Source organism: Callorhinus ursinus, unplaced genomic scaffold (assembly GCF_003265705.2).
Source record: "Callorhinus ursinus isolate GAN/ISIS: 27379988/994484 unplaced genomic scaffold, GSC_fseal_2.0 scaffold65, whole genome shotgun sequence".
Taxonomy (NCBI): domain Eukaryota; kingdom Metazoa; phylum Chordata; class Mammalia; order Carnivora; family Otariidae; genus Callorhinus; species Callorhinus ursinus.
The window spans coordinates 6,434,203-6,460,703 of NW_027397127.1; the positions used below are offsets into that span (position 1 = coordinate 6,434,203).

General features: G+C 40.4%; 1 protein-coding gene across 3 annotated transcripts in view; it reads right to left on the reverse strand.

Moving 5' to 3' along the window:
• VSIG1 (V-set and immunoglobulin domain containing 1) overlaps positions 1–25,672 on the reverse strand; it is a 44,282-nt gene extending 18,610 nt beyond the window's left edge. The window contains exons 1-3 of one of the 3 annotated variants that reach the window (XM_073885783.1): positions 25,600–25,672; positions 24,246–24,390; positions 111–274 (exon numbers count right to left, since the gene is read on the reverse strand). In XM_073885783.1, the coding sequence (XP_073741884.1) occupies positions 111–263 (153 nt within the window). In that variant the 5' untranslated portion in view covers positions 264–274; positions 24,246–24,390; positions 25,600–25,672. Of the gene's footprint in view, positions 1–110; positions 275–17,319; positions 17,526–24,245; positions 24,391–25,599 lie in introns of those variants that run through there. The other 2 variants (XM_073885782.1, XM_025853714.2) reach the window with 2 other exon arrangements.
• Positions 25,673–26,501: the final 829 nt, after the last annotated feature.

Below are 26,501 nucleotides of genomic sequence, written 5' to 3' on the forward strand. Positions count from 1 at the left end.
ACCTGAGATTCTGCCACTGTTGTCACTGGTTTACCACTCCTTCACACACTGACCCCAACAGTTTATGTCAGAACTACCACCGGGGAATAGTTGAGGAAAAAAGTCCTTACGGAAGCTGGCGGTAAGTCCTTCTTGTGGAAGAATGACCACTGGATTGAGAGCTTGTCCCGGGAGGCCACAGTGCTGGTGTAGGTGCAGACAAGTGTAGCACTGGATCCAACAGTCACATTCACAACACTGTTTGGGATGGTCACCTGCACCATATTAACTTGACCTGAAAAAATAATCATCAAAAAGAAAATGGTACACTCTCACATTCTGAGGACGCTCTTTCATTACAAAGCATTTTCTTTTTTTTAAATATTTTTTATTAATTTATTTGACACAGAACGAGAGAGAGAGACAGAGAGCAAGCACAAGCAGGGGGAACGGCAGGCAGGGGAGAAGCAGGCTCCCCGCTGAGCAGGGAGCCCGATGTGGGGCTCGATCCCAGGACCCTGGGATCACGACCTGAGCCGAAGGCAGCCGCTTAACTGACTGAGCCACCCAGGCGCCCCCATTACAAAGCATTTTCAATGACATCTTGTTTGAGGTATCCAGGGTGAGGAGGAGGAGGTAGACTGAACTGTACAGGAAAGCTGAGCCAGCAATTGGCGTGGGGGTAGGGGAGTTTCTAACAAATTACAATGTAATGAAACTCAAATCCTATGTGATGGTGAGGTAATAACACCGAACTGCTAATTCTTCTGTATAAGGATGGCCTTAAACAGAGGTTCTTAAAATGTTGTCCAGGGACCCAGAAAGGTCCATGAATATGGGGAAAAACTAATCCAGGTTGCCCAGGACTAACAGATTTCTTGGATGTGGAACTTTCAGGTTTTTTTCTTCCAAGTTTTTATTTAAATTGAAGTTAGTTAACATATAGTGTAGTGTTGGTTTCAGGAGTAGAATTCAGTGATTCATCACTTACATACAATACCCGGAGTTCATCCCAGCAAGTGTCCTCCTTAATGCCCATCACCCGTTTAACCCATCCCCCCGCCCCCCCTCCCCTCCAGCAACCCTCAGTTTGTTCTCTATTGTTAAGAGTCTCTTATGGTTTGCCTCCCTCTCTGTTTTTATCTTATTTTATTTTCCTTCCCTTCCCCTATGTTCATCTGTTTTGTTTCTTAAATTCCACATAGGAGTGAAATCATATGGAATTTGTCTTTCTCTGACTGACACATTAGCACATGGACTAGTTCTGTCCATGTTGTTGCAAATGGCAAGATTTCATTCTTTTTGACGGCTGAGTAATATTCCACTGTGTGTGTGTGTGTGTGTGTGTGTGTGTGTGTGTGTGTGTACCAACTCTTATTTAACCATTCATCAGTTGATGGACATTTGGGCTCTCTCCATAATTTGGCTATTGTGGACATTACTGCTATAAACATTGGGGTGCATGTGCCCCTTGGAATCAGTATTTTGGTCCCCATCAAAATACCATCCACTTTTTTCAAAGAAATGGAACAAATAATCCTAAAATTTGTATGGAACCAGAAGAGACCCCAAATAGCCAGAGGAATGTTGAAAAAGAAAAGCAAAGCTGGCGGCATCACAATTCCGGACTTCCAGCTCTATTACAAAGCTGTCATCATCAAGACAGTATGGTACTGGCACAAAAACAGACAGATAGATCAATGGAACAGAATCGAGAGCCCAGAAATGGACCCTCAACTCTATGGTCAACTTATCTTTGACAAAGCAGGAAAGAATGTCCAATGGCAAAAAGACAGTCTCTTCAACAAATGGTGTTGGGAAAATTGGACAGCCACATGCAGAAGAATGAAACTGGACCATTTCCTTACACCACACACAAAAATAGACTCCAAATGGTTGAAAGACCTAAACGTGAGACAGGAGTCTATCAAAATCCTAAAGGAGAACACAGGTAGCAACCTCTTCGACCTCAGCCACAGCAACTTCTTCCTAGAAACATCGCCAAAGGCAAGGGAAGCAAGGGCAAAAATGAACTATTGGGATTTCATCAAGATAAAAAGCTTTTGCCCAGCAAAAGAAACAGTCCACAAAACCAAAAGACAACTGACAGAATGGGAGAAAATATTTGCAAATGACATATCCGATAAAGGGCTAGTATCCAAAATCTATAAAGAACTTATCAAACTCAACACCCAAAGAACAAATAATCCAATCAAGAAATGGGCAGAAGACATGAACAGACATTTTTCCAAAGAAGACATCCAAATGGCCAACAGACACATGAAAAAGTGCTCCACATCGCTCGGCATCAGGGAAATCCAAATCAAAACCTCAATGAGATACCACCTTACACCAGTCAGAATGGCTAAAATGAACAAGTCAGGAAACGACAGATGTTGGCGGGGATGTGGAGAAAGGGGAACCCTCCTACACTGTTGGTGGGAATGCAAGCTGGTGCAGCCACTCTGGAAAACAGTATGGAGGTTCCTCAAACAGTTGAAAATAGAGCTACCCTACGATCCAGCAACTGCACTACTGGGTATTTACCCCAAAGATACAAATGTAGGGATCCGAAGGGGTACGTGCACCCCAATGTTTATAGCAGCAATGTCCACAATAGCCAAACTGTGGAAAGAGCCAAGATGTCCATCGACAGATGAATGGATAAAGAAGAAGTGGTATATATACACAATGGAATATTATGCAGCCATCAAAAGGAATGAGATCTTGCCATTTGCAATGACGTGGATGGAACTGGAGGGTGTTATGCTGAGTGAAATAAGTCAATCAGAGAAAGACATGTATCATATGACCTCACTGATATGAGGAATTCTTAATCTCAGGAAACAAACTGAGTGTTGCTGGAGTGGTGGGGGGTGGGAGGGATGGGGTGGCTGGGTGATAGACATTGGGTAGGGTATGGGCTATGGTGAGTGCTGTGAATTGTGCAAGACTGTTGAATCACAGATCTGTACTTCTGAAATAAATAATGCAACATATGTTAAGAAGAAAGAAAAAGAAGAAGATAGCAGGAGGGGAAGAATGAAGGGGAGTAAGTCAGAGGGGGAGATGAACCATGAGAGACAATGGACTCTGAAAAACAAACTGAGGGTTCTAGAGGGGAGGAGGGTAGGGGGATGGGTTAACCTGGTGATGGGTGTTAAAGAGGGCACATTCTGCATGGAACACTGGGTGTTATGCACAAACAATGAATCATGGAACACTACATCAAAAACTAATGATGTAATATATGATGATTAACATAACAATAAAAAATTTTAAAAAAATTTATCCTTTGGATAAATACCTAATAGTGCAATTGCTGGGTCATAGGGTGGTTCTATTTTTAACTTTGTTTTCCAGAGTGGCTGCACCAGTTTGCATTCCCACCAACAGTGTAGGAGGGTTCCCCTTTCTCCACATCCTTGCCAACATCTATTGTTTCCTGAGTTGTTATTTTAGCCATTCTGACAGGTGCGAGGTGGTATCTCATTGTGACTTTGATTTGTATTTCCCTGATGATGAGTGATGTTGAGCATTTTTTTCATGTGTCTGTTGGCCATTTGTATGTCTTCTTTGGAGGAACTTTCAGTTTTAAAACCGGGTCTCAGGCAAACCATACTGATTTTGCTAGGATGTTCAGTGCTTAAATCAGGAAAATCTCAGGAAAACCAGGATGAGTTGGTCACCTTATCCCTAAGACCATTTTGAGAGGCTTTAAGATCAAAATGATATTACTGTATATTATAATAAATTATTAAATTATTGTATTGGTAACTCATTGCCATTTATTGGTTAGGAGTATTCAATCCGTTTAACAATTCACCCATTTAGGGACATCTAGGTTGTTTCCAGGTTTTAGCTGTTGGATAAAACTCTGATGTACAGTTTTTTGTAGGAACATAAATTTCTATTTCACTGGGATAAATTCCCAAGAGTGCAATTGATGGGTCAGATGGTAGTGACATGTTTAGTTTTATTAAAAACAAAAACAGGGGTGCCTGGGTGGCTCAGTCAGTTGAGTGTCCGACTCTTGATCTCAGCTCAGGTCTTGATCTTGGGGTCATGGTTTCAAGCCCCATGTTGGGCTCCACACTGGGCAAAGGTCCTACTTTAAAAAATACAAAAGGCAACAAACAAACAAACTGAAAACCAGCCACATTGTTTTCCAGAGTGGCTATACCAATAAACATTCCCACCAATAACATATGAGTGGTCCAATCTCTCCACCCCCAGTCTCTCAACACCCCAATCTCTGGTGTTGTCACTATCCTCTACTTTAGTCATTATAATAAGTGGGTGGTAATATATCATTGTGATTTTAATGTGTCTTTCCCTGATGCAATTTAATGATGCTAAACAACTTTTTATGTGATAATTTGCCATTTGTATATCTTCCTCAGCGAAAGGCCTGTTCATATCTTTAGCACATTTTCTAATTGGATTGATTATTTAATTTTCAACTGGTGAATTTGGAGAGTTTCTTTATATAATCTAGATTCCAGTCTCTTCTTGGGTAGAGACAGTTTTATTTCTTCCTTTCCAATTTATATGCTTTTGATTTCTTTTTATTACCTTATTGCAGTGGCTATAACTTCCAGTACTTTACGTGTACAACATGTACATAACATAATTCAAAACATGTTAGCTGTTAGGTTATTTGTAGATGCTTTTAATCAAGTTGAGGTAATTCTCCTTTGTCATGGGTTAAATTGTGTCCCACCAAAAGATATGTACAAGTTCTAATTCCTGATATCTGTGAATGTGACTTTATTTGGAAATAGGGTCTTTGCAATGTAATTAATTTAAGGATCTTGAGAAGAAATGATTCTGGATTTAGGGTGGACTTTAAATCCAGTGATTGTTGTCCCCATAAGAAAAAGGAGAGGGAGATTTGACACAGATACACAAAGAGAAAGGCCATATGAAGATAAAATCAAACATTGGAGCATTGTATATACACACAAAGAGACACCAAGAATTTCTAGAAGCCAAGTAGCAGAAAGGCATGACACAGATTCTCCTTCAGAGATTTTAGAGAGAAACAATATTGCCAAAGCTTTAACTTCAGACTTTCAGCCTCCAGAACTGTGAGAGAATAAATTTCTCTTGTTTTAAGCCACCCAGTTTCTGGCAATTTGTGACAGCAGCTCTTGGAAACGAACACACCTTTTGCTTAACTTGCTGAGAGTCTTTATCATGAATGAGTATTGGATTTTGTCAGATGCTCTTTCTGTATCAATTGATAGAATCATTTGCTTTTTTCTTTAGCCAGTTGATATGATAGATTACACTGAATGACTTTGAGTGTTGAGCCAGCCTTACATACCTGAAATAAATCCCACTTGGTCATGGTGTAGAATTCTTTTTAAACATAGTAGGATTCAATTTCCTAGTGTTTTGTTGTGGGTTTTTTAGTCTAAGTTCATGAAAGAATTTGGTCTATAGTTTTCTATTTCTGTACTGTCTGGTTTTAATATTAGGGTAATACTAGCCTCAAAATTAGTTGAAAGTGTTCCCTCCTCTTCTATGTTTTGGAAGAGATTGTGTAAAATTGTTGTTAATTATTTTTTTAAATGTTTGGTAGAATTATCCAGTGAAAGTATCTAGGCCTGGATATTTCTTTTTCAGTAGCCTTTTAAATTATGAATTCAATTTCTTTAAGGGTTTGGGGATATTCAGATTATCTACTTTATTTTGGGTGAGTTTTAGTAGTTTGTTGTTTTGGGGGAATTGGTCCATTTCTTCTATTTTGTCAAATATATGAATGTAAAGTTGTTCACAGTATTTCCTTGTTATATTTTTAGTGACTTCAGGATCTGTGCTGATATCCTATATTTCATTTTTGATATTGGAGATTTGTGTCTTATCTCTTTTTATTTTTACCAATCTTGCTAGAGGTTTGTTAATATTATTAATCTACTTTGTTCGAAGAACCAGATTTTTGTTTCATTTAATAATTTTCTTATCTCGGGACGCCTGGGTGGCTCAGTTGTTAAGTGTCTGCCTTCGGCTCAGGTCATGATCCCAGGGTCCTGGGATTGAGCCCCGCATCGGGCTCCCTGCTCCACGGGAAGCCTGCTTCTCTCTCTCCCACTCCCCCTGCTTGTGTTCTCTCTCTGGCTGTCTCTCTCTGTCAAACAAATAAGTAAAATCTTTAAAAAAAATAATAATAACTTTCTTATCTCAATTTCATTGATTTCAGCTCTTCATTACTTCCTTTCTTCTCTTTGCTTTGGGTTTATTTTACTCTTCTTCCAGTTCCTAGAAACCTCAATTATTGACTTGACACTTTTCTTAATTTCAAATGGAAGCATTCAGTGCTATAATTTTCTCCCTCAGCACTGCTTTAGTTGCATATTACATATTTCCATATGTTATGTTTTCATTTTAATTCAGCTTTATGTATATTCTTTAAATTTCCTTTGAGATTTCCTTTTTGGTCCATGGGTTATTTAGAAGTGTGTTGTATAATTCCCAACTGTTTAGAGACTTTCCTGTTCTCTTTCTGTTCTTGATTTCTAGTTTGATTCCATTGTGCTCAGAGAACAGATTCTGCATGATTTTAATTCTTTTACATTTGTGGAGGGTTTTTTTTTTTTTATGGCCAAGCACATATTCTATCTTGGTAAATGTTCTGTGGGGGCTCGGGGAAACAAGTGCATTCTGCTATGGTTGGGTGAAGTGTTTTATACGAAGAGATATATTTTCAAACATTATGGGGACGCCTGGGTGGTGCCGTCATTTAAGCATCTGATTCTTGGTTTTGTCTCAGGTCATGATCTCAGGGTGGTGGGATCAAGCCCAATGTCAGGCTCCTTGCTCAGCATGGAGTCTGCTTAAAGATTCTGACTCTCTCTCTCTCTCTCTGCCTTTCCCCCATCTCTCAAATAAATAAATCTTAAAAAGTAACCCACTATGAATACTCACCAAGATAGACCACATTATGGGCCTTAAAACAAATCTTAACACATTTAAAAGAAGAGAAATCACACAATGTCTGCTCCCAGACCACAATGGAATTAAAGTAGAAATAAATTAACAAAAAGATTACTGGGAAGTCCCAAAATACATGGAGATTAAACAACACACTTCTAAAGAACACATGAGTCAAAGAAATCTCAAGAGAAATTTTAAAATATTTTTAATTAATGCAAATGAAAACACAACTTATAAAAATTTGTGGGTGTGCAACAAAAGCGTCACTTAGAGGGAAATTTGCAGCATTGAATGCATATATTAGAAAACAGGAAAGATCTAAAATCAATCACATAAGCTTGCACTTTAGGAAACTAGAAAAAAAGAACAAATTAAATCCAAAGCAGAAGAAAATAAATAATAAAAATTAGAGCAGAAATCAATGAAATTGAAAATAAGAAATCAATACAGAAAACCAATGAAACCAAAACTGGTTATTGGCAAAGATGATAAAATTGAAAAGACTCTAACTTGGCTAAGAAAAAAGTACAGTGAACACAAATTGCTAATATCAGAAATGAAAGAGAGCATGACTATAGATACCATGGACATTAAAAGGATAATAAAAGAATACTAGGAACAACTCTATGCCTACAAATTTGATAACCTAGATAAAATGGGGCAATTCCTTGAAAAACACAACCTACTAAAACTCTCACACAAGAAGTAGACAATTTTGGCCGGCCTGTATCTACTCTATATCTACTAAAGAAATTGAATCAATAATTAATAACCTTCCAAAACAGAAAGCACCAGGCCCAGATGGGTTCACTGGTGAATTCTACCAAACATTTAAGGAAGAAATTTTAACAATTTTCTACAATCTCTCTCAGAAGATAGAACAGAAGAAATATTGCCTAACTCATCCTATAATGTCAACATCACCCTAATACTAAAACCAGACAAAGACATTACAAGAAAACTATAGACCAATATATCTAATGAACACAGATGCAAAAATCCTCAACAAAATACTAGTAAATCAAATCCAACCATGCATAAAAATAATCCCACACCATGGCCAAGTGGGATTTATCTCAGGTCTGCAAGGCTGGCTCAAAATTTGAAAAAGAATTAATGCAATCTATCACATGAACAGATTTTTGAAAATCACATGATCATATCAGTATATGCGGAAAAAGCATTTGCCAAAGTCCAACATCCATTTGTGATAAAAACTCTCAACTAGGAATATAGGGGAACTTCCTCAACTTGATCAAGAACATCTACAAAAAAAACTGCAGCTAACATCATCCTTTATGGTGAGAAACTAGAAGCTTTCCTACTAAGATCAGGAGCAAGACAAGGATGTTACCTCTCATCACTCCTTTTCAACCTAATTCTGGAAGTTCTACCTAATGCAATAAGATACAAAAAGGAAATAAAAAGTATACAGATTGTGAAGGAAATAACAGATGTCGTGATTGCCTATGTAGAAAAAATCCAAAAGAATCAATAACAACAAAGAAAACTTACGGAACTAATAGCAATTAAAGCCAGTGTTCAGGATACAAGATTAACGCACAAAAGTTAAATGCTTTCCTATATACTGGCCATGAACATGTGGAATTTGAAATTAAAAACACAGTACCATTTACATTAGCATCCCCTAAAATGAAATACCTGAGTATAAATCTAACAAAATCTATACAAAAGCTATATGAGGAAAACTAGAAAACTCTGATGAAAGAAATTTAAAAAAAAAACACAAATAAATGGAGAGGTAATCTATGTATCAATAGAATAGGAAGACTCAACATTTTTAAGATGTCAGTTCTTCCCAACTAGATCTATCAAGTCAATGTTATTCTAATCAAAATCCCAGGAAGTTATTTTGTGGATATTGGCAAGGTTATTCTAAAGTTTGTATGAAGTAAAAGACCCAGAATAGCCAACACAATATTGAAGAAGAAAAATTTGGAGGACTGACACTACTTCAAGACTTTCTATAAAGCTATAGTAATCAAGACTGTATAGTACTGGTGAAAAAAATAGACAAATAAATCAATGGAACACAATAGAGAGCCCTGAAATATACCCACATAAAACAGTCAGCTGATCTTTGACAAAGGAAGGAGCAAAGGCAATACAATGGAACAAAGATAATCTTTTCAACAAATGGTGCTAGAACAACTGGATGCCTATGTACAAAAAATGAATCTAGCCACAGACCTTACACCCTTCACAAAAATCATCTCAAAATGGATCACAGATCTAAATGAAAAAAGTAAAATATAAAACTCCTAGAATATAACATAGGAGAAAACCCAGATGATTTGGGTATAGTAATGAATTTTTTTAAAGATTTTATTTACTTATTAGAGAGAATGAGAGAGAGAGAGAGAGAGCATGAGAGGGGGGAGGGTCAGAGGGAGAAGCAGACTCCCCACCGAGCAGGGAGCCCGATGTGGGACTCAGTCCCGGGACTCCAGGACCATGACCTGAGCTGAAGGCAGTCGCTTAACCAACTGAGCCACACAGGCGCCCCAAGTAATGAATTTTTTAGATACACCACCAAAGGCACAATCCATGAAAGAAATAATTGGTAAGCTGGACTTTATTAAAACTAAAATATTCTGCTCTGCAAAAGACACTGTCAAGAGAATGAGAAGACTAAAGCCACAGAGTAACAGAGACTATTTGCAAAAGACATATTTGATAATGGTCTGCTATCCAAAATATACAAAGAACTCTTAAAACTCATTAATAAGAAAACAAACCACCACATTAAAATGGATTAAAGACCTCAACAGACATCTCACCAAAGAGGATATACAGATGGCAAATAAGCATATGAAATGATGCTTCACATCCTATGTCATCGGGGGATGCAAATTAAAACAATGAGATACTACTACACACCCATTAGAGTGGCCCAAATCCAGAACACCGACAACACCAAATGCTAGTGAGGATGTGGAACAACAGGAACTCTCATTCATTAATGGTGGGAATGCAAAATGGTACAGGCATTTTGGAAGACAGTTTGGTGTTTATTTACAAAACTAAACACACTATTATGATACTATCCAGCAATTATGCTCCTTGGTATTTACCCAAAAAGGTTGAAAATTTATATCCACACAAAAACCTGCACATGAATGTTTACAGCAGCCTTATTTATCATTGCCCAAATTGGAAGCAACCAAGACGTCCTTCAGTAGGTGAATGGATTAATAAACTGTGGTATATAGGGGCGCCTGGGTAGCTCAGTCGGTTGAGTGTCAGACTCTTGATTTTGGCTCAGGTCATGATCTCAGGGTCCTGGGATCAAGCCCCGCGGGATCCCCACTCAGTGGGGAGTCTGTTTGCGGATTCTCTCTCTCGATTTCTCTCTCCCTCTGCCCCTCCGCCCACTTGTGCTCTCTTGCTCTCCCTCTCCCTCTAAATATAAATAAATCTTTTTAAAAATACTTTTAAAAATAAAATAAAAATACATAAACCGTGGTATATACAAACAACAGAATATTATTCAGTGCTAAAAAGAAGAGGTATTAAGCCATGGAAAGATATGGAGGAACATTAAATGCATATTACTAGGTGAAAAAAGCCAATCTGGAAAGTCTGTATACTATATGATTTCAATTCTGATATCCTGGAAAAGACAAAACTATAGAGACAGTAAAAAGATCATTGGATTCAAGGGGTTAGTGGGGAGGAAGGCATGAATAGGTGGAGCACAGAGGATTTTTAGGGCAGTGAATATATTCTATATGATAATATATGGCAGATACATGTCATTATACATTTGTCCAAACCCGCAGACATTTTGTCTATCATGTTAGGAAGCTCCCATTTAAATCTGTCATTTTAGCAGACAGTCTCTTTTCTTTGGTTTCATGTTTTACCCACAGGGCTCAGCCTACTTTTGTGGGCTGGGATTCTAACGCTAGTTTAATTTCCAGAGTCTCTGCAGTGTTGTTTTGGTCTCTTTGGTTTATCCGCTATCACTAGGGCTTCTGTTTGTCTCTGATTCTTTTGCCTGAGGGGGTGGAAGGGTTTCCTCAGGTCAGGTTGCTGGGGGTCTCTCAGTGGGGGATCGGTATGGTAGGACACTCCTACTGGGAGCCCGGGCTACTCCTGTGTCTCGGGGGTGGGGAGAGAGTCTCAGAGCTTCCAGAACTGAGCATTTGCTGTGACTTCATTCCTCTTGTCTGTTCTACCCTCCCACCTCAGTATCTCTAGATGAAAGTGAGGAGTCTCAGGCCCAGTGGGGAAAAAGAATGCTTCCTTTGTCTACTCTTGTTAGGGTGGCTTCTGATGACTCACCCGGTGGTGCTGGGCTCACTTGATGTCAGAGGGACTCTCATTAGATCTGGTGGAAGAATAAGCTTCCCTAGGCTGCCCTCTGTTGCTAGGTTGGGATCTGGAAATGCCAGAACTGGCTACCCTTCTTCTTTGGGGTGGAAAGAAACAGGACACTTTGCCATTGTGTTATTCCCAGGGCTCCAAACCACTTTGCTTCTTCTTACCATCTTTCAGAGTTTTCTCTTGGTTGTCTCTTGCATTATTTCCAGGGAGGGTTTATACTTGTGCTAAGCAGAAAGAAGCAAGGACAAGCAGATCCATGCCCTTTTATCCAGACTAGCAATTTCCCTCAAGTTTTCAGAGTGTAACAGGGTCCTGAGGCCACCAAGTTTGAGAACTGGTGGCCTTCCAAAAGCGTGAGCTGCCCCTATGATTTGGAGGAACACCAAAGAGACCCCTACCCCAAAACTTGCTTCAAATTCTCAGGACTACGTAAGCATCTTTCAAAAGGGCTGTGATAGGGAACAATACTTTGGGTAACACTGTATAGGCACTGGCACATCTGATTAACTGGTTATTACCCATTGCAAGAGTATAGAAGTTCTCCAGGATGGAACATAAGACTGTCAGGCCGGTATTAGAAGAAAAGGTCAAGTTTAAGAGACACTCTCCATGCTGCAGGGGAACCCGGGTCGGAGTTCTGGCTGCTTGCAGGGTTACAGATAAGAAGAGAGTGAAGACATAGAGATCATGGAAAGATCAGAGGAAATAGTACAGAAAGACAAATCCTGGCCCCCTTCCCAATTCTGCATACCCCAACACTTCCCTAATTTAAAAATTTTCTTACTTAACGACAGGCAAACATAACTCAGGGAATTGACAAACATTTTGAAAAATTAGAAGAAAAAGCAAACCATGTACTGAGACCCCTGGTTTTCCCTATTCAATAGCCAAGTTCTCTGTCACAGCCAAGCCACCTGGTCCAGCTGCTTCTCTGCCAGAGTTTGGGTGTTTATAGGGCAACCGATATGGTGATCAACTGAGAAAAGTGATTTAAGATAGACACCAATGCAGCACCTTCTGACTCCGTGCAGTTTTCCTCTTCCCCATGTTCTCTCCATGCTCTCCCAGGTCCCATTTTGCCTCTCCAAAAAACAAAACGGATCCACAGCAAACAGCTACTCTTTCCAATGGAAGCTTTACTGGGGAAGGCTAAGTGGCTCTCTCTCCTGCCCTCAAAGACTGCATCTCATTTTTTCCTGGAAGTTAGACACATCTTTGGCTATGCTCAAATGATGACTTCCAAATGTCTTTTAAGTGTCCAAAATAAAAAGGACGGAATGGGCATTTGGTGGCCATTAAAGTTCCCAGAAACTTTCCCCTAAAAACAGATGTTGAAGGTATTATTTGGCCATCATTTTTGTCTTCTAGTTCAGGTCCCAGTGTCTGTTATGGGACTAGCTAATGGTGGGAGTTTATGACAAAGTATGCACCTTCCCCCCCCCAACCCAATACCCTTCAAAGGCTGCTCTCAGCAAACGCTGGAAGGCAAAGTAAGCACGGCTCTCACACAAGGCAAGCCATGCAAGAGGCCGTGCTGTCTACCAGCAAATACCTGTTGAGCACCTGTTTTGTGCCACATACAGTGCTAAACACGGGGCAATCAATGAACAAGACAGACACAATCTCTGCCCGCCCTATCAACGCAGCAGGAAGCCATTTAGAGCACAGACCAGAATGAGGGCAAATGAAAATCAAGGCTTTAGGAACTATAAATGTGATTTAAACATTTGCAACGTTTTTAAAAATAGAAGACATACAAATACATAAATAATTTGAGATCTGTAGAAGCTCGACAGTATCACCTTGGAATAAGGATGGTAACCTCCAAATCTACTGTGAAACTGTATTTTTTTTTTAAGAATACTACACATTGTCCTATAAATAGGTAACCGTTGGCCAGGCAGTATCTCTAGACCATCTTATTGTCCAGATTCCTAATACAGCACCACAATCAATCCTTAAATTCTGAAGAAAAGATGGTTTTCAGAAGTTGTCCCTCCCTAATAGAGCTACAGTATGCTTCAGAACCCAAAGCTACATATTTCCAGATGAACTTTTAAAAAATGTCACCTGATTCCATTAGTGCACATTACTTAAGCCATGGAGATCAGCCTCTAGCCCATCCAACAGGATTTCCTGTGATGGTGTAAATATTCTATCTCTGCATTACCATCCAATTCAGTAAGTCATTACCCACATGTGGTTGCTGAGCACGTGGAATGTGGCTAGGTGACTGAAGAACTGAATTTCTCATTTCATTTCACTTGAATTAATTTAAGTTGAGATAGTCACGTGTGGAGAGTGAAGAGTACAAATGTAACCTTCTGTGAGTGGCAGGTAAAAAAAGTTCCCTCCCTTTGGATTAATTTACTCTAAATTGGGAAATTATTTTAAAACAGAAAAAGTCAGAAAAATCTCTGTATTAACAAGACAGTGAATGAATAGCAACCTGTAGATTAGTGCCTGAATTAAATAAAACTCAGAACTGCACTCTCCCTCACTGTCCTGGCTGGATGAGAAAGCGAAACAACACATATGTGGTTAAAATATGCGTGGTTGTTTTTAAAATTCAGTGGTGATTATTAAAAGAAACTAATCCGAACTCTATACACTTAAATTAATTGTTTTTAAAAGATGTTTTCTTTCATGGTTTGATAATGATTGTTCACTCGTGTACTTAATGCCTACAATATGGCAGGCACCGTGCTTATGGGGAATTATTCTCTTAATATACCACAGCAAAAACATTCCTCAAATAACCATACTTAACATGATGCATTTGAAGTGATTTAATTTCCAGCAACCTCGCATATAATTGCTTCATTTTTGACTTATAATATAACCAAGGGATCACTTTTTGGATTTGAGCATGAGACTAAAGCTCCAGTATATTACTGCTTTGAAGTGCTAGCCCATACAGCCAGAAAATGAAAATAACATTAAAATACCTTGTTAACAGGTGACTAACATATACTACAAGTATCTAAATGATATGTGTGAACTTTTTGCAGAAGACATTTTTGATGGAAATGATTTTCCTGAAATGGAATGCAACCTAAGACTTCCTAAGAAGTCATCAGAAAGATTTTTTTGATCATATCAACTTTTATTGCAGTATAATTGACATATGCCATTATACAGAAAGATTCTGATTAAAATCTGTCTTGCTTAATTGTACAGAAAATTGATTTTAAATATGAACGTGAAAATTATTTCTGAATGCTTGGGGTTTGGGAAGGTAATTCATTCTTTTATTTTTCTAGCTTTACTGACATAAAATTGACAAAAAACAAAGCATGAGTGTAAGGTGTGCAATGCGTTGATGCACTTACATATTGCAAAATGACTACCACCATAGTGTGAACTAAACACCTCCATCACATCACATAATTACCATCTCTTTTTTGTGGTGAGAGCATTTAAGATCTACTCTCTTAGCAACTTTCAAGTATATATACAATATTATTAACTAGAGTCACCATGCTGTACATTAGATCCTCAGAACTTGCTCATCTTCTAACTGGAAATTTGTACCCTTTGTCTAACACCTCCCCAGCCCCTGGTAACCATCGTTCTACTCTGTTTCTATGAGTTTGGCTTTTGTAGATTCCACTTCTAAGTGATATCCTACAGTATTTGTCTTTCTCTGTCTGACTTATTTCACTTAGCATAACATCATCAAGGTCCATCCATGTTGTTCCAAATGGTAGCATTTCAGAAGGTAATTCATTCATTCTTTTTTTTTAAACCTTTTTTTTAAGATTTTATTTATTTATATGACAGAGAGAGACACAGCGAGAGAGGGAACACAAGCAGGGGAAGCGGCAGGCAGAGGGAGAAGCAGGCTCCTCGCTGAGCAGGGAGCCCGATGCGGGGCTCAATCCCAGGACCCCGGGATCGTGACCTGAGCCGAAGGCAGAAGCCTAACGACTGAGCCACGCAGGCGCCCCGCTAATTCATTCTTTCAACAAACATTTACTATGAGCCTACAATGTGCCAGGCACCGTGCCTGACACCAAAAAACATGACATTCTTCCTGATGGGAAACCAGTCCAGGTAGCACATCAAATTACGCCTCGATAAAAACATTATCATTGTTTCACAGACGTATTTGGATCAACTGAGTGACACTACCAATTCCAAGTATAGACTACGGAAATCTTCCTTTCTCCGAATTCCATATGGATGTAAGCACAGCAAACAGCAATATATTATACCATATTTCCATTCTACCTGCTAGACTGACATGACTGTATTTTCCTACGGGCCACCATATAGGTATAGATACACAAGATATACACTATACCAACAAAACTGGTTATATAGTCCTTGAAGAACAAAGGCTCTAAAGTATTTATTGGGTCACTCCGATTGGGCCTTGCTCTAAAAGTCACAATCAAATAAGATCCTGACGTCATCTAAGTAAGTTTTCAAACAATAGAAAACTGTATACAAGGTGGAAACCCAATTTTGCCATGTGATATGTATACATACCTGTGAAGGAAAAAAATATATGTAAAAAATTCACTCAAATCTCTGAGTGGTAAGATTGCGGGTGATTTTTATTTTATTTATATGTTTTCATATATTCGACCTGTCCACAACACCCATACACTACATTTGTAATCAGTAAAAATTAGTTAGTTATGTTAAAAGTCATTCTTGTAACTATTCCAAAACTGGTGTCTAGTGTAAGCCTGCATAAGGCCTCACATAAGGAAATGGGGATTAACTACATGTGTGATTTTAGGGGGCTGGTGCAGAAGGCCCAGGGGCAACCCAATTAGCTAATGACTGGAAGCTCTTTAAGAAGGAACAAAGACTTGCACCGTCTAAAGTTAAAGTTTAAAATGAATATTCCTGGAGGCGGGGGGGGGGGGCACTGTGACGTGTTCGCACCAGGATAGAAGCTGAGAAAGGTGGCTTGTTCCAGCTCTAAGTCCTAGTTAGATCACAGGATAAATACAATATTGCCTTCTGATGACTCCACAGAACATCTGTTTAAGCACTGAGAAACGAACATTTAGAGAACTATTACTGAATATCATGTAATTTTGAAAAGTCACAATTTTTAATTATGAAAATAGTATAATATTCTTTGTAGAAACTCCAGAAAATAGGGAAAAGCTGAGGAATAAAACAAGTCATCTATAATCCCATCATCCAGAGGCAATCACCATGAGCACTTTGGTATATAACCTTCTCACAATTTATTCTAGTCAAATGTGTGTATCTGCTTTTTCACTTAATATTTTATCCTGGACATTTTTCTTCTGTCATTAAATATGCTCAGTGACCCTCCTTCCAATGACTGCCTAATATTACCAATGGCTTAACTGTATCAGAATGACTGTAAACATTATTATTGTACCTACCATAGAGGTAACATCATAAAAAGAGATTCAAATGGATCTGGTATTTGAAAAAACGAGCCAAGGGATTTTCTGAATTAGTGATCTCTCCTGGGTCTTACCAACATCAGGATCTTGATTCTAAAAATGATTTTGTTTTGCTCCAATCCCTAAAAACACCCATATCGTGCACAACAATAAATCACTCACATATTTTCCAAAATAAGGTCTTTGGTTTGGAAAACTGCAACTCCTAAAGAAATGTTACAGAGTAAAGCATAGCAGGCCCTCCAAGCCAGGCTCTGCTTGTCGTAACAAAGCAAGTGGATCACAGTGAGTTCCCTTAAAAGAATCACTAAAATAAAAGAGGGGGGGGAACTATCCTGAGTGCAAACTTCAGCTGCTGAGCAAATTAATCTGTTCACCTTCCAGATTAAAAAGAGAGAGAGAGAGAGAGAGAGAGAGAGAAAACTCCTGTGATTTTTGTGAGAAAATTTTAATTCAGAAGCTCCATAAAATTACATTTACAACATGGCCTATATTTGCTAAGCTAGAGCTCTGAAAATTACTTTATTCAGCAAAGTAATCATAATTCCTTTGAAGTGCAAGAGGAGAACATTCATGGAAAAATTCACGATTTCGGCTTAAGAGAAAACTCAGTCCCCAATCACCTTTGATGATTTGGAGATCCTTTCCTTACCGGCAAGGCAGCTTAGGATCAGAAAGACCTTCCAAAATGCGAACACCATTGTGTCAATGTTCGTCGAGCGCAGCCGAGGGCCGGTTGCTTGCCTGGGCTAGGCTGAGTCTCAGACTGCCTCCTTCAATCACACCGAGCTTGGCCAGGCTTATCTGCAGGCATCACGAAGCAAACAGCCTCTTCGGGCTTACTTATTGGGTACAGTCCTTTCTCAGAGCAGATTTGTGTTTCTTTGAAACACTTTTCATGGGGCGTGTTTCCTTTGATATATTTGCTACTGTGTTAATAATAAACCCATGCATTTAAATTCTTCAAGCTCTTTGTACACAGATTCTCTGAGTTTTAGCGTTTAAAATCAATCTTATTAAAAAGTTAAACTTGGGGGGGATATACAGTTGGAAGTGAGCCTATACGAATAAAAGCCGACAAGGCTAATTAATTTCAAATATTTCCATCGAAGCCTTCCAGCATGGATTCACCAACCTCCTTTCACAAATTAGGTTAGTAAATTGGTGCTCTAAGATTTTCTCAGGAGACAGGGTTCACAGGAAGGACACAGGGGTTAGGAAGCAAAAAGCATGCACTTCTGTGTGAACAAACTCTGGACACGCTACACTTTTTTTGAAGCCGTGGTGGTTCTCACCACTTTGGCAGTAGAACGAATAGCGTGCTTTGGTCTTCCGGGTTAGAAACGCTATAGCATTCCCCCAACCAAACGCTGTGCCACCAGGTGAGTTGAATAAATGCTTTAAGACTTCCATTGGATGAGTCTCAACTTTTGCAGAATTAGGTTAATGAGTAGATGTAATGGGATTTCTTTGGAAAGGGGGTTCCCTAGAAGGGAATGGCAGGTTGCCTTGGTGAGAAGCCTTTGCTAACAAGAGTTCCTGTCACGTTTAAGTTGAGAGGCATGAAGGCCTCCTCGGGCTCTTCCTAGGTGATCTCTAAATCCTGCTGTTTTCACCAGTGCAATGGCTCTCAGATCTGTCCTTTCACCAATCTGCTGCTTCAACCCCAGGTTCTTAGGTCCGATGTTCCTACCCTGACCAAGCATCTTCAGTTAACACCACGACGGACTCCTTCCAACAAGACCCGAGTCCTTAATCTGGATTCCCAGCCTTCCAAGACCTGACCGTCCCCTCATCTGAACTTCACCCACCCGAAAAATGCTGTTGCAATTTCTTGCCTCACAGTGTTCAGTCACACGAAACATGGGCACGCTACAGTGATGTGTTTTATGAACTTTTTTTTTTAAGTTTTCATTGATTGAAGTAATCTGTACACCTGGCGGCAGGGCTCAAACTCATAACCTCGAGATCAAGAGTTGCATGCTCTTCCAACCGAGCAAGCCAGGCACCCTGTTTTATGAACTTTAATTTACAGGAAATGTTTGAGCCCCACTCACCTTAGCCAGGCCAGTTTCCCACTGCTTCCTGATTCCTTCCACAACCTTTCCTGTCCATGCTCATGGCTGGTGCCAGACCTTGGCTCCAGGTGAATTCCAACACTGCTTAGAATTTTCTCCTCTATCTTCTTGCTGTCTAAGCAGATTCATAGGGCAGATCAGTAATGCTGTCTTATATGAAAAGCTTTTTTTATAATTTTTAATGTTTACCACCCCTCTCTGGGCTCCACTTTGAATAGATTTGCATTGTACTTAGAACCAATACACTACAGTTGGCACTTGATTGTTTTCCAGTAGTTTCCTATTTATTAACTGGGTCTCCCCTAAATCCAATAGCTGTGAGCCCCTCCAGGGCAGAGACAAAGTCTTATAAGGCAGCCCCCAAGTTAAGAAAGGCTATATACCAAAATGTACTGGTAAGCCCATTGACTGAATCTAAGAGCACACATTCCTGCCAAAGCAGGATGCTTTAAACGGAAGACTCATTTCCAGACTTATGAGGCACATAGTCTACCACCGGTGTGAATTCTGGGTCCTGGGCCACACAGAGCAGGGGAAGAGGGGAAGGAGCAGCAGGGGGCCGAAAAAGAACATTCCTTTCCCTTCCTAGGATATGTGTTGAGCCCAAAGCAACATCCCCCCCCCTGCAAATAACTACTGTATGCTTTTGACACCCACCTTCTTTTCTGTCCCCAACTCTCATGGCCCCCAGGACCCTTGAGTTCCTAGCTTGCCCTAAGGAAGGGTCTTACTCACCAGAATAACTCACGCTCCAAGACTACCTTTTCCTTTCTAACCTTACGCCTCCCAGAAATACCCCTCTTCTGTATAAGCAGACAATCAGCTCCATGTTAGGAAGGGGAAAAAATTGCCATGAACATTCTTCAACCGGTTTACACTATTGAAAAGAGAATGCTTGCCTCCTCCACCCCAAATGAATCTCCCACCAGGAGTATCAGGCAATGCAATAAAGATAAATGGTCTGAGGGAGGAGGTTTTGCCGAGGAGGGCAATTTGGAGGGCAGCCCTCTGGAGGTCCACATCAACTATTCTCAGCCTTGGCCCTGCCTTGACCTCTGAATCCATTAAGTCTCCAAAAGATCCATGAAAGTAGTACTGGCTTTTCCAGTGGTGAAGAGCTGGGATAGGGAAAGAGGTTTCTAAGTCAGGTGTTTGTAAGTCAAGGGCTTCCTATGTCTCCTTCCATGCCCCATAGGTGAGCATATAATTCATCATTAAACCTAGGACACTTTTGAGAGTGAATAGGCTGCTATTGGCATTACATGGGACAGACGGTGTAAATCATAACAGTCCCAGGTGAACTTGGATGTCTGGCCATCTGCTCATGGTGGAATGCTAAGCACAAAGCAGGGGCTAAGTAAAAGCTTTCTAATTAATCCGCTGCTGTCCGAGCTAGCTGGCCCTGAAGTGGGTGGGGTGGAAAGTATGACTTAAGGCTATTGCCAAAACCCATCTGCACACAGACTATCTCAGACAAACACAGAACTCTCTAGAACATTTAAGTAAAATGCCTACATTGCTGCTTACGTCGCACCCAATTGGGACAGGAAGAATTCTGTGAAAACAAACTCAAAGAGATCATCTAAGTTCTCTTCTTGGTATTGAATTTTGATGTTATTGACAAAGAAGTGGGTCATTAACTAGCACATGAAGTACTGTTAAATATGCTTCATATTTTTACACGGCTTTATAACTTTTAAGCCGCTTTTCCATTTTATCTTCGCAACTGACTAAAATAAACAGGGGAGGAATTATCTCCGTTCTCTGTATAAAAAACAGAGGCTCAGAAATGTTGTGTCTTTCCCAAGGCCACAGAGCACGCATTAGATGCTGTCCCTCCCATCACAGTGACACAGTGGGACTGTCACGTATCAATCATGCTACTCTTTCCAGGAGTCTTTGGGAACTTTCAGAAATCTGCAGCCTCTGACTTATTTCTCATTTTTGTTAACTTAAAAATTACAAAAATAACACATTTTGATTGTAATGGGATTTTCAAAGAACAAAGAAGAAGTACTCAGGGAATAAAAAGAAAGCCTCCATTCTCTTAACCACGGGTGTAATTGCACGCCATGCGCACAAGCAATGGGAGTTTCATGTTTTTCTCAGAGCTTCTGCGAGTTCTCTCTCTCTCTCTCTCTCTCTCTCTCTCTCTCACACACACACACACACACACACGTGGTGGTGGTTTTTTGAATCATAAAGGTAATCATACTATGCATATCATTCGATAGTTTGTTTTCCCCCTTGAAAAAGTATTTTTATTGTCTCTTTGGGTCAGCATTTGCGACGCCACCTTAGAAGCTACCTTATGTGTTCGAAGGCTGCAGAGTATTTCACTGTACAGATGTACCACAACTCACTTAACCATTCTCTTGTTGGTCAATTCTTGCATTGCCTTCAGTTTGTCACTACTATTAACAACGGTGAAATGGATGTCCCTTTGCCTACATCTCCGCCCACTTGCATGATTATTTCTGTAGATTAGGTACCTAGAACTGGAACTGCTGAATCAAAGGAGACGGACGCTTTAAATTTTGGTAGAGTCTGCAATATTGTCCACCGGAAATCCTTTATAAATTGACACCTCCATTAAGAGTGTATGAGAGTGCCTGTCTCTCCACACCCTTGTCAATAGTGAAAAGTATACCATTTATTTTTACTAGTACCATGGGTGAGAACTGGTGTCACATTGCTGTTTTAATTTGTAGTTCTCTGGTGAGGCTGAGCCTTTTTTCATAGGTTTGCTGGCTTAATTGGTGTTCCATTCCCTGTGAATTGCCTATTTATGGCCTTAGGACACTTTTCATTGAATTATGTCTTTCAGTATCATTGAAGTGCTCCTTATACCTTAGGAATCTTAATTTCATACCCCATAATTAAGGATTAACTGATTGATTGATAACCAAGAATTAATTAAAAAGGAATTAAGTTTGGTGCATATATTATAAATATTTTCTTCCAGCCTAACTTTTTATTAAAAAATTTTACATCTTCTACCATAAAGAAGGTTTGCATTTTGTTCTAGTTAATCTAGCAATTTTTTTTTCTTCGTAGCTTCTGAGTTTCATGTCTTCCTTAAGAAAGCCTTCCCTGATCCCAGCCTATAGAAATGTTAATTTATATTATTATATAATATATATTAATATATAATATTATACTTTCTCTTAATGCTTCTATAATTTTGTCCTGCCTTTCAGTTATGGCAACTCTGTGCTTCCAGTTGCTCAGGCCAAAAGCCCTGGTGTCATCCTTGATTCCTCTCCTCCCCTCATGTACCACATCAAATCGTCAGCAAATTCTTTTGGGTCCATGTTCAAAATAGACCCAGACTCCGATGACCTTCCCCACTTTCACTGTTACCACCCTGGGCTGAGCTGCCACCATCAATTGCCAGGCTCACTGCAATGGCTTCCTAACTGGTCTCCCTGTTTCTTCCTTTTCCCCTTACAATCTATTCTCATCACAGCAGCCAGAATGATCCTTTTACATGTAAGTCAGATCCCATCTCACTTTTGCTCAAGATCGTCCAATAGTTCTCAGTTTCTCTCACAGTAAAAGCCAAAGTCTTTAAAGTAGCCTATGGGGCACCTGGGTGGCTCAGTCATCTGTGTTTGACTCTTGGTTTCTGCTCAGGTCATGATCTCAGGGTCCTGGGATCCAGCCCTGGGTGGGGCTCGACACTCAGCGTAGAGTGTGCTAGAGAGTCTCTCTGTCCCCCTCTGTCTGCCCCTCCCCCCTCAAATAAATAAATCTTTAAAAATTGTTTTAAAGTTGTTCAGAAGACCCTATAAAATGATCTACCTCACCCCTTCCACCACCCGTCCAACCTACCTCATCTCCTACCACTCCTTCCCTCTCACCCTGATCCAACCACACTGTTCTTGCTGACTCTTGAATAAGCCAGGCACGCTCCCACTTTCGGGGGCGTTTACACTGGTGGTTTCCTCTGTCTGTGACCCTTTAAAAATCCAGGTATCAGCAGGTCCAACTCACATCTTCTTCAAGTCTTTGCTCGAATGTTAGTTTTCAACAATGCTGCCCCTGAGTACACAGTTTAAAACTGCAGATTTCTCCACTCCAGCCCTCCCAATCCCCTACTGCCTTTTCCTTATCACATAGCATTCATTACCTTCCAACATACTATGCTGTTTACTTGTGGTTAACTTTTCCACCCAGCTAGAATGTAAATTTCTCTCTCTCTTCTTTTTAAGATTTTATTTATTTGAGAGAGAGAGAGAAAGCGAGAGAAGAAGTGGGGGGTGCAGAGGGAGAGAGAGAAGCAGACTCCCCACTGAGCAGGGAGCCCCGACACAGGGCTCAATCGCAGGACCCTGGGATCATGACCTGAGCAGAAAGCAGACGCTTTACAGACTGAGCCACCCAGGCGCCCCTAGAATGTAAGTTTCAAGAGGACAGGGATTTCCGTCTATTTCATTTACTATTTACTCCAAGGGCCTAGAACAGTGCCTTGCACATAGTAGGTACTCAGTATTTGTTAAATGAATGGATTTGGGAATCTGAATTTAACCCATTCAGATTTGATTTTTGTGTATTGTGTGAGATCAGTAGAAAGGTTTTTTAAATGTCCTAGTGTCCTAAATAGGAACAGATCATTACCCTTTGAGGGAATTTGGTCTTTGGAAATAGCTAGGTCATTTCAGACTAATTTTATTAAATAAGGTAGGTGTTCAAGTTCATCAAAATGCTGTTTTGTGCCCAAGAAATGAGGCATAGGGGCACCTGGGTGGCTCAGGTGGTTAAGCGTCTGCCTTCAGTTCAGGTCTTGAGCCCAGGGTCCTGGGATGGAGCCCTACACTGGGTTTCCTGCTCGGTGGGAAGCCTGCTTCTCTCCCCACCTCTGCCTGCTGCTCCCCCCTGCTTGTGCGCACTCTCTCTCCCTCTCTCTCAAATAAATAAATAAAATCTTAAAAAAAAAGAAACGGCATAATTATAAAGTAATGAGCCTGCTGTCCTTGTGGGGCTTGGGAACCAGCTCAGTTGGCAGTCTTGGGTTTTCAAAAGACAGACTGAGACCATTCTTACTTATGGCACCAGCATGAGATCGAGACAGAGAGACAGATTTGGGAGTAAATTTTCTCATATATATTTTTTAATCCCTGAAATAGTCATCATGGGAAAATCAGAATTTATTGGACTTCCTTCTATATATTTTATGGTTTTGTAGGGACTTTTAAAATTCTGAATTATGTATAGAAGGGCATAATCTAGTCAGTGCTTAGAGTCTAAAGACTTTAATTCTTTCCTGTTGGAATGGTTCCAAAGAAAGTGTTTCAAACATTCTTTGTGCAATCACAGCACTATTGAGTCCTCATTGCTCCTTCTGACTCCCTGCCGGGCAACTCCACTTCTATGGCCCACTGGCGCCTCAGAGTAACTTCACACATGTCATCCTCTGGTCACCAAACCTGTGCCACTGCCCAACCACTGTTGCTGCACACCCCCTTAGCTCTTCACTGGGGTCCTCTTTGACTCTTACTTTGCTTACTCTGCCATTCCAGAAGGACCAGATCCTACTGAGAACTTCTCTTCAGCCCATCTTTTCTTTTCCATCTCCTGAGGCTTTGATGAACAACAGCTTTATCAGCAAGGAGGATGACTGGCAGCCATTTCCCAACGGGGAACTGGTAAAAATAAATAAATACATACATACATACATACATACATACATAAACAAACAAAATGGCTGCTCACGAGGGGTGCCTGTGGTGCAGTCCGTTTAACGACCGACTCTTGGTTTCAGCTCAGATTGTGATCAGGGTCGTGATCTCAGGGTCGTGAGATCGAGCCCCATCCCAGGCTCTGCGTTTAGGGCAGGGTATGCTTGAGATTCTCTCTCTCTCTGCCCCTCCCACTTGTGCGTTCTCTCTCTCTAAAATAAATAAATCTTTTAAAAAAACAGCTGCTCACTAGATGTGTGCAATAAAGGATGGGGAGGGGGAGCAGGAGCAAATAGGTACTGCCCCATGAGGAGAACAGAAAACTGCCCAACTACATGTGAAATAGGATGTGGGTTATATAACAGGATTTTATATATATATATATATAGCTGAGGTCAGTTGAGAGAAGTGAGGATGACTCCTGTCATCCTCTAGTTCAGTCCCTGTTAGCTCTCATTTAGATGGTGGTGGTAACCTCCTAGCCCATCTCCTGGCCTCCAACTTTCCTCCCTCTCCAATCCATCCTAAACAATCCTGCCAGCTAAGTTTTCCTAAAGTCTAATATCATCAGGTCATTCTCATACTCAAAAATCAACCACGACTCCCCATCACCTTTTTGCCTAGACATAAGAATTTTTATCTAGCTTTCAATAGGTGTCCAACCTACCTTTGCTGCCTATTTTCTGAGATTTGTTTTTTTTTAAAGATTTTATTCATTCATTTGAGAGAGAGAATGAGAGAGAGAGAGAGCACATGAGAGGTGGGAGGGTCAGAGGGAGAAGCAGACTCCCCGCTGAGCGGGGAGCCCGATGCGGGGCTCGATCCCGGGACTCCAGGATCATGACCTGAGCCGAAGGCAGTCGCTTAACCAACTGAGCCACCCAGGCGCCCTATTTTCTGAGATTTGTAACACCAAACAATGTCAGGGATGGCCAAAGTCTTACAAGTGATCTCCAAACAAAATTGAATACTCTCTTCCCTGAACATATGCCTCACTTTTCCATCCCTGTGCCTCTACAAGGCTATTCCCTCCTCCCAGATCTACCACCGCACCAAAGTGAATTGTCAAAAACCTACTCATCCTGTGAGCCTTATCACAACTGTTAACTCCTCCAGAGACTGTCTCCTGGTTCCCACATGATGTGATCTCACCTTAACAGCATTAATCAGTACCTTTCGCACAGCACTTAGGATAGCACAACTCTTCATGTCCTGGTGCTCTTCATACCTCTAAGAATGCAAGCTCCTAAAGAGGATAAGGACCGTGTTTAGGTGATTTTACACACATACACACACACACACACACACACACACACACACACACACACACGAGCTTGTTATTGGTCAGGCATTGTGCTAAGTGCTTTATATGCAGTATCTCACTTAATCTTCTTCACAGACTTATGAGGTAAGTAATAGTATTATCCCCATTTTATAGGTAAAGAAACAGAAGCACTGGGAAATGAAGCAATTTGCTCAAATCTCATTTATAGCAACACATAGACTCAGGACTCATTCTCCCCTCTCTCAACAGATCTCAACTATTCCTGTTATATAACCCACATCCTATTTCACATGTAGTTGGGCAGTTTTCTGTTCTCTTCACGGGGCAGTACCTATTTGCTCCTGCTCCCCCTCCCCATCCTTTATTATACACAGCTAGTGAGCAGTCATTTTAATCTTGCTCTATCAGTTCCCTGTTGGGAAATGGCAGCCAGTCATCCTCCTTGCAAATAAGGCTGTTATTGGTCAAAGCGTCAGTCCCTGGTAACCCCCTTATTGCTAAAAATGAGGCTCAGAGAGAATTTTTTTGAAGACCACATAAGCACCGGAGCCAAGACCTCAGCTCAAGTCGGCTGGCTCCAGAATATGTGCTCATAACTTATGGTATATTGTGACTTTAGGGACCCAGAGTAGTTATGTTTGGTGAATTCACTTTTTCAAGTATATGATATGTCAATGTGACTATTTGAAAGGGTAGCACTCATTTGGATGTGCATGATCTGGTGTATTTGTTGAAAAACAAACCTAGGATAACACCATTATCATCAACAACAACATATTTCCTATTCCAG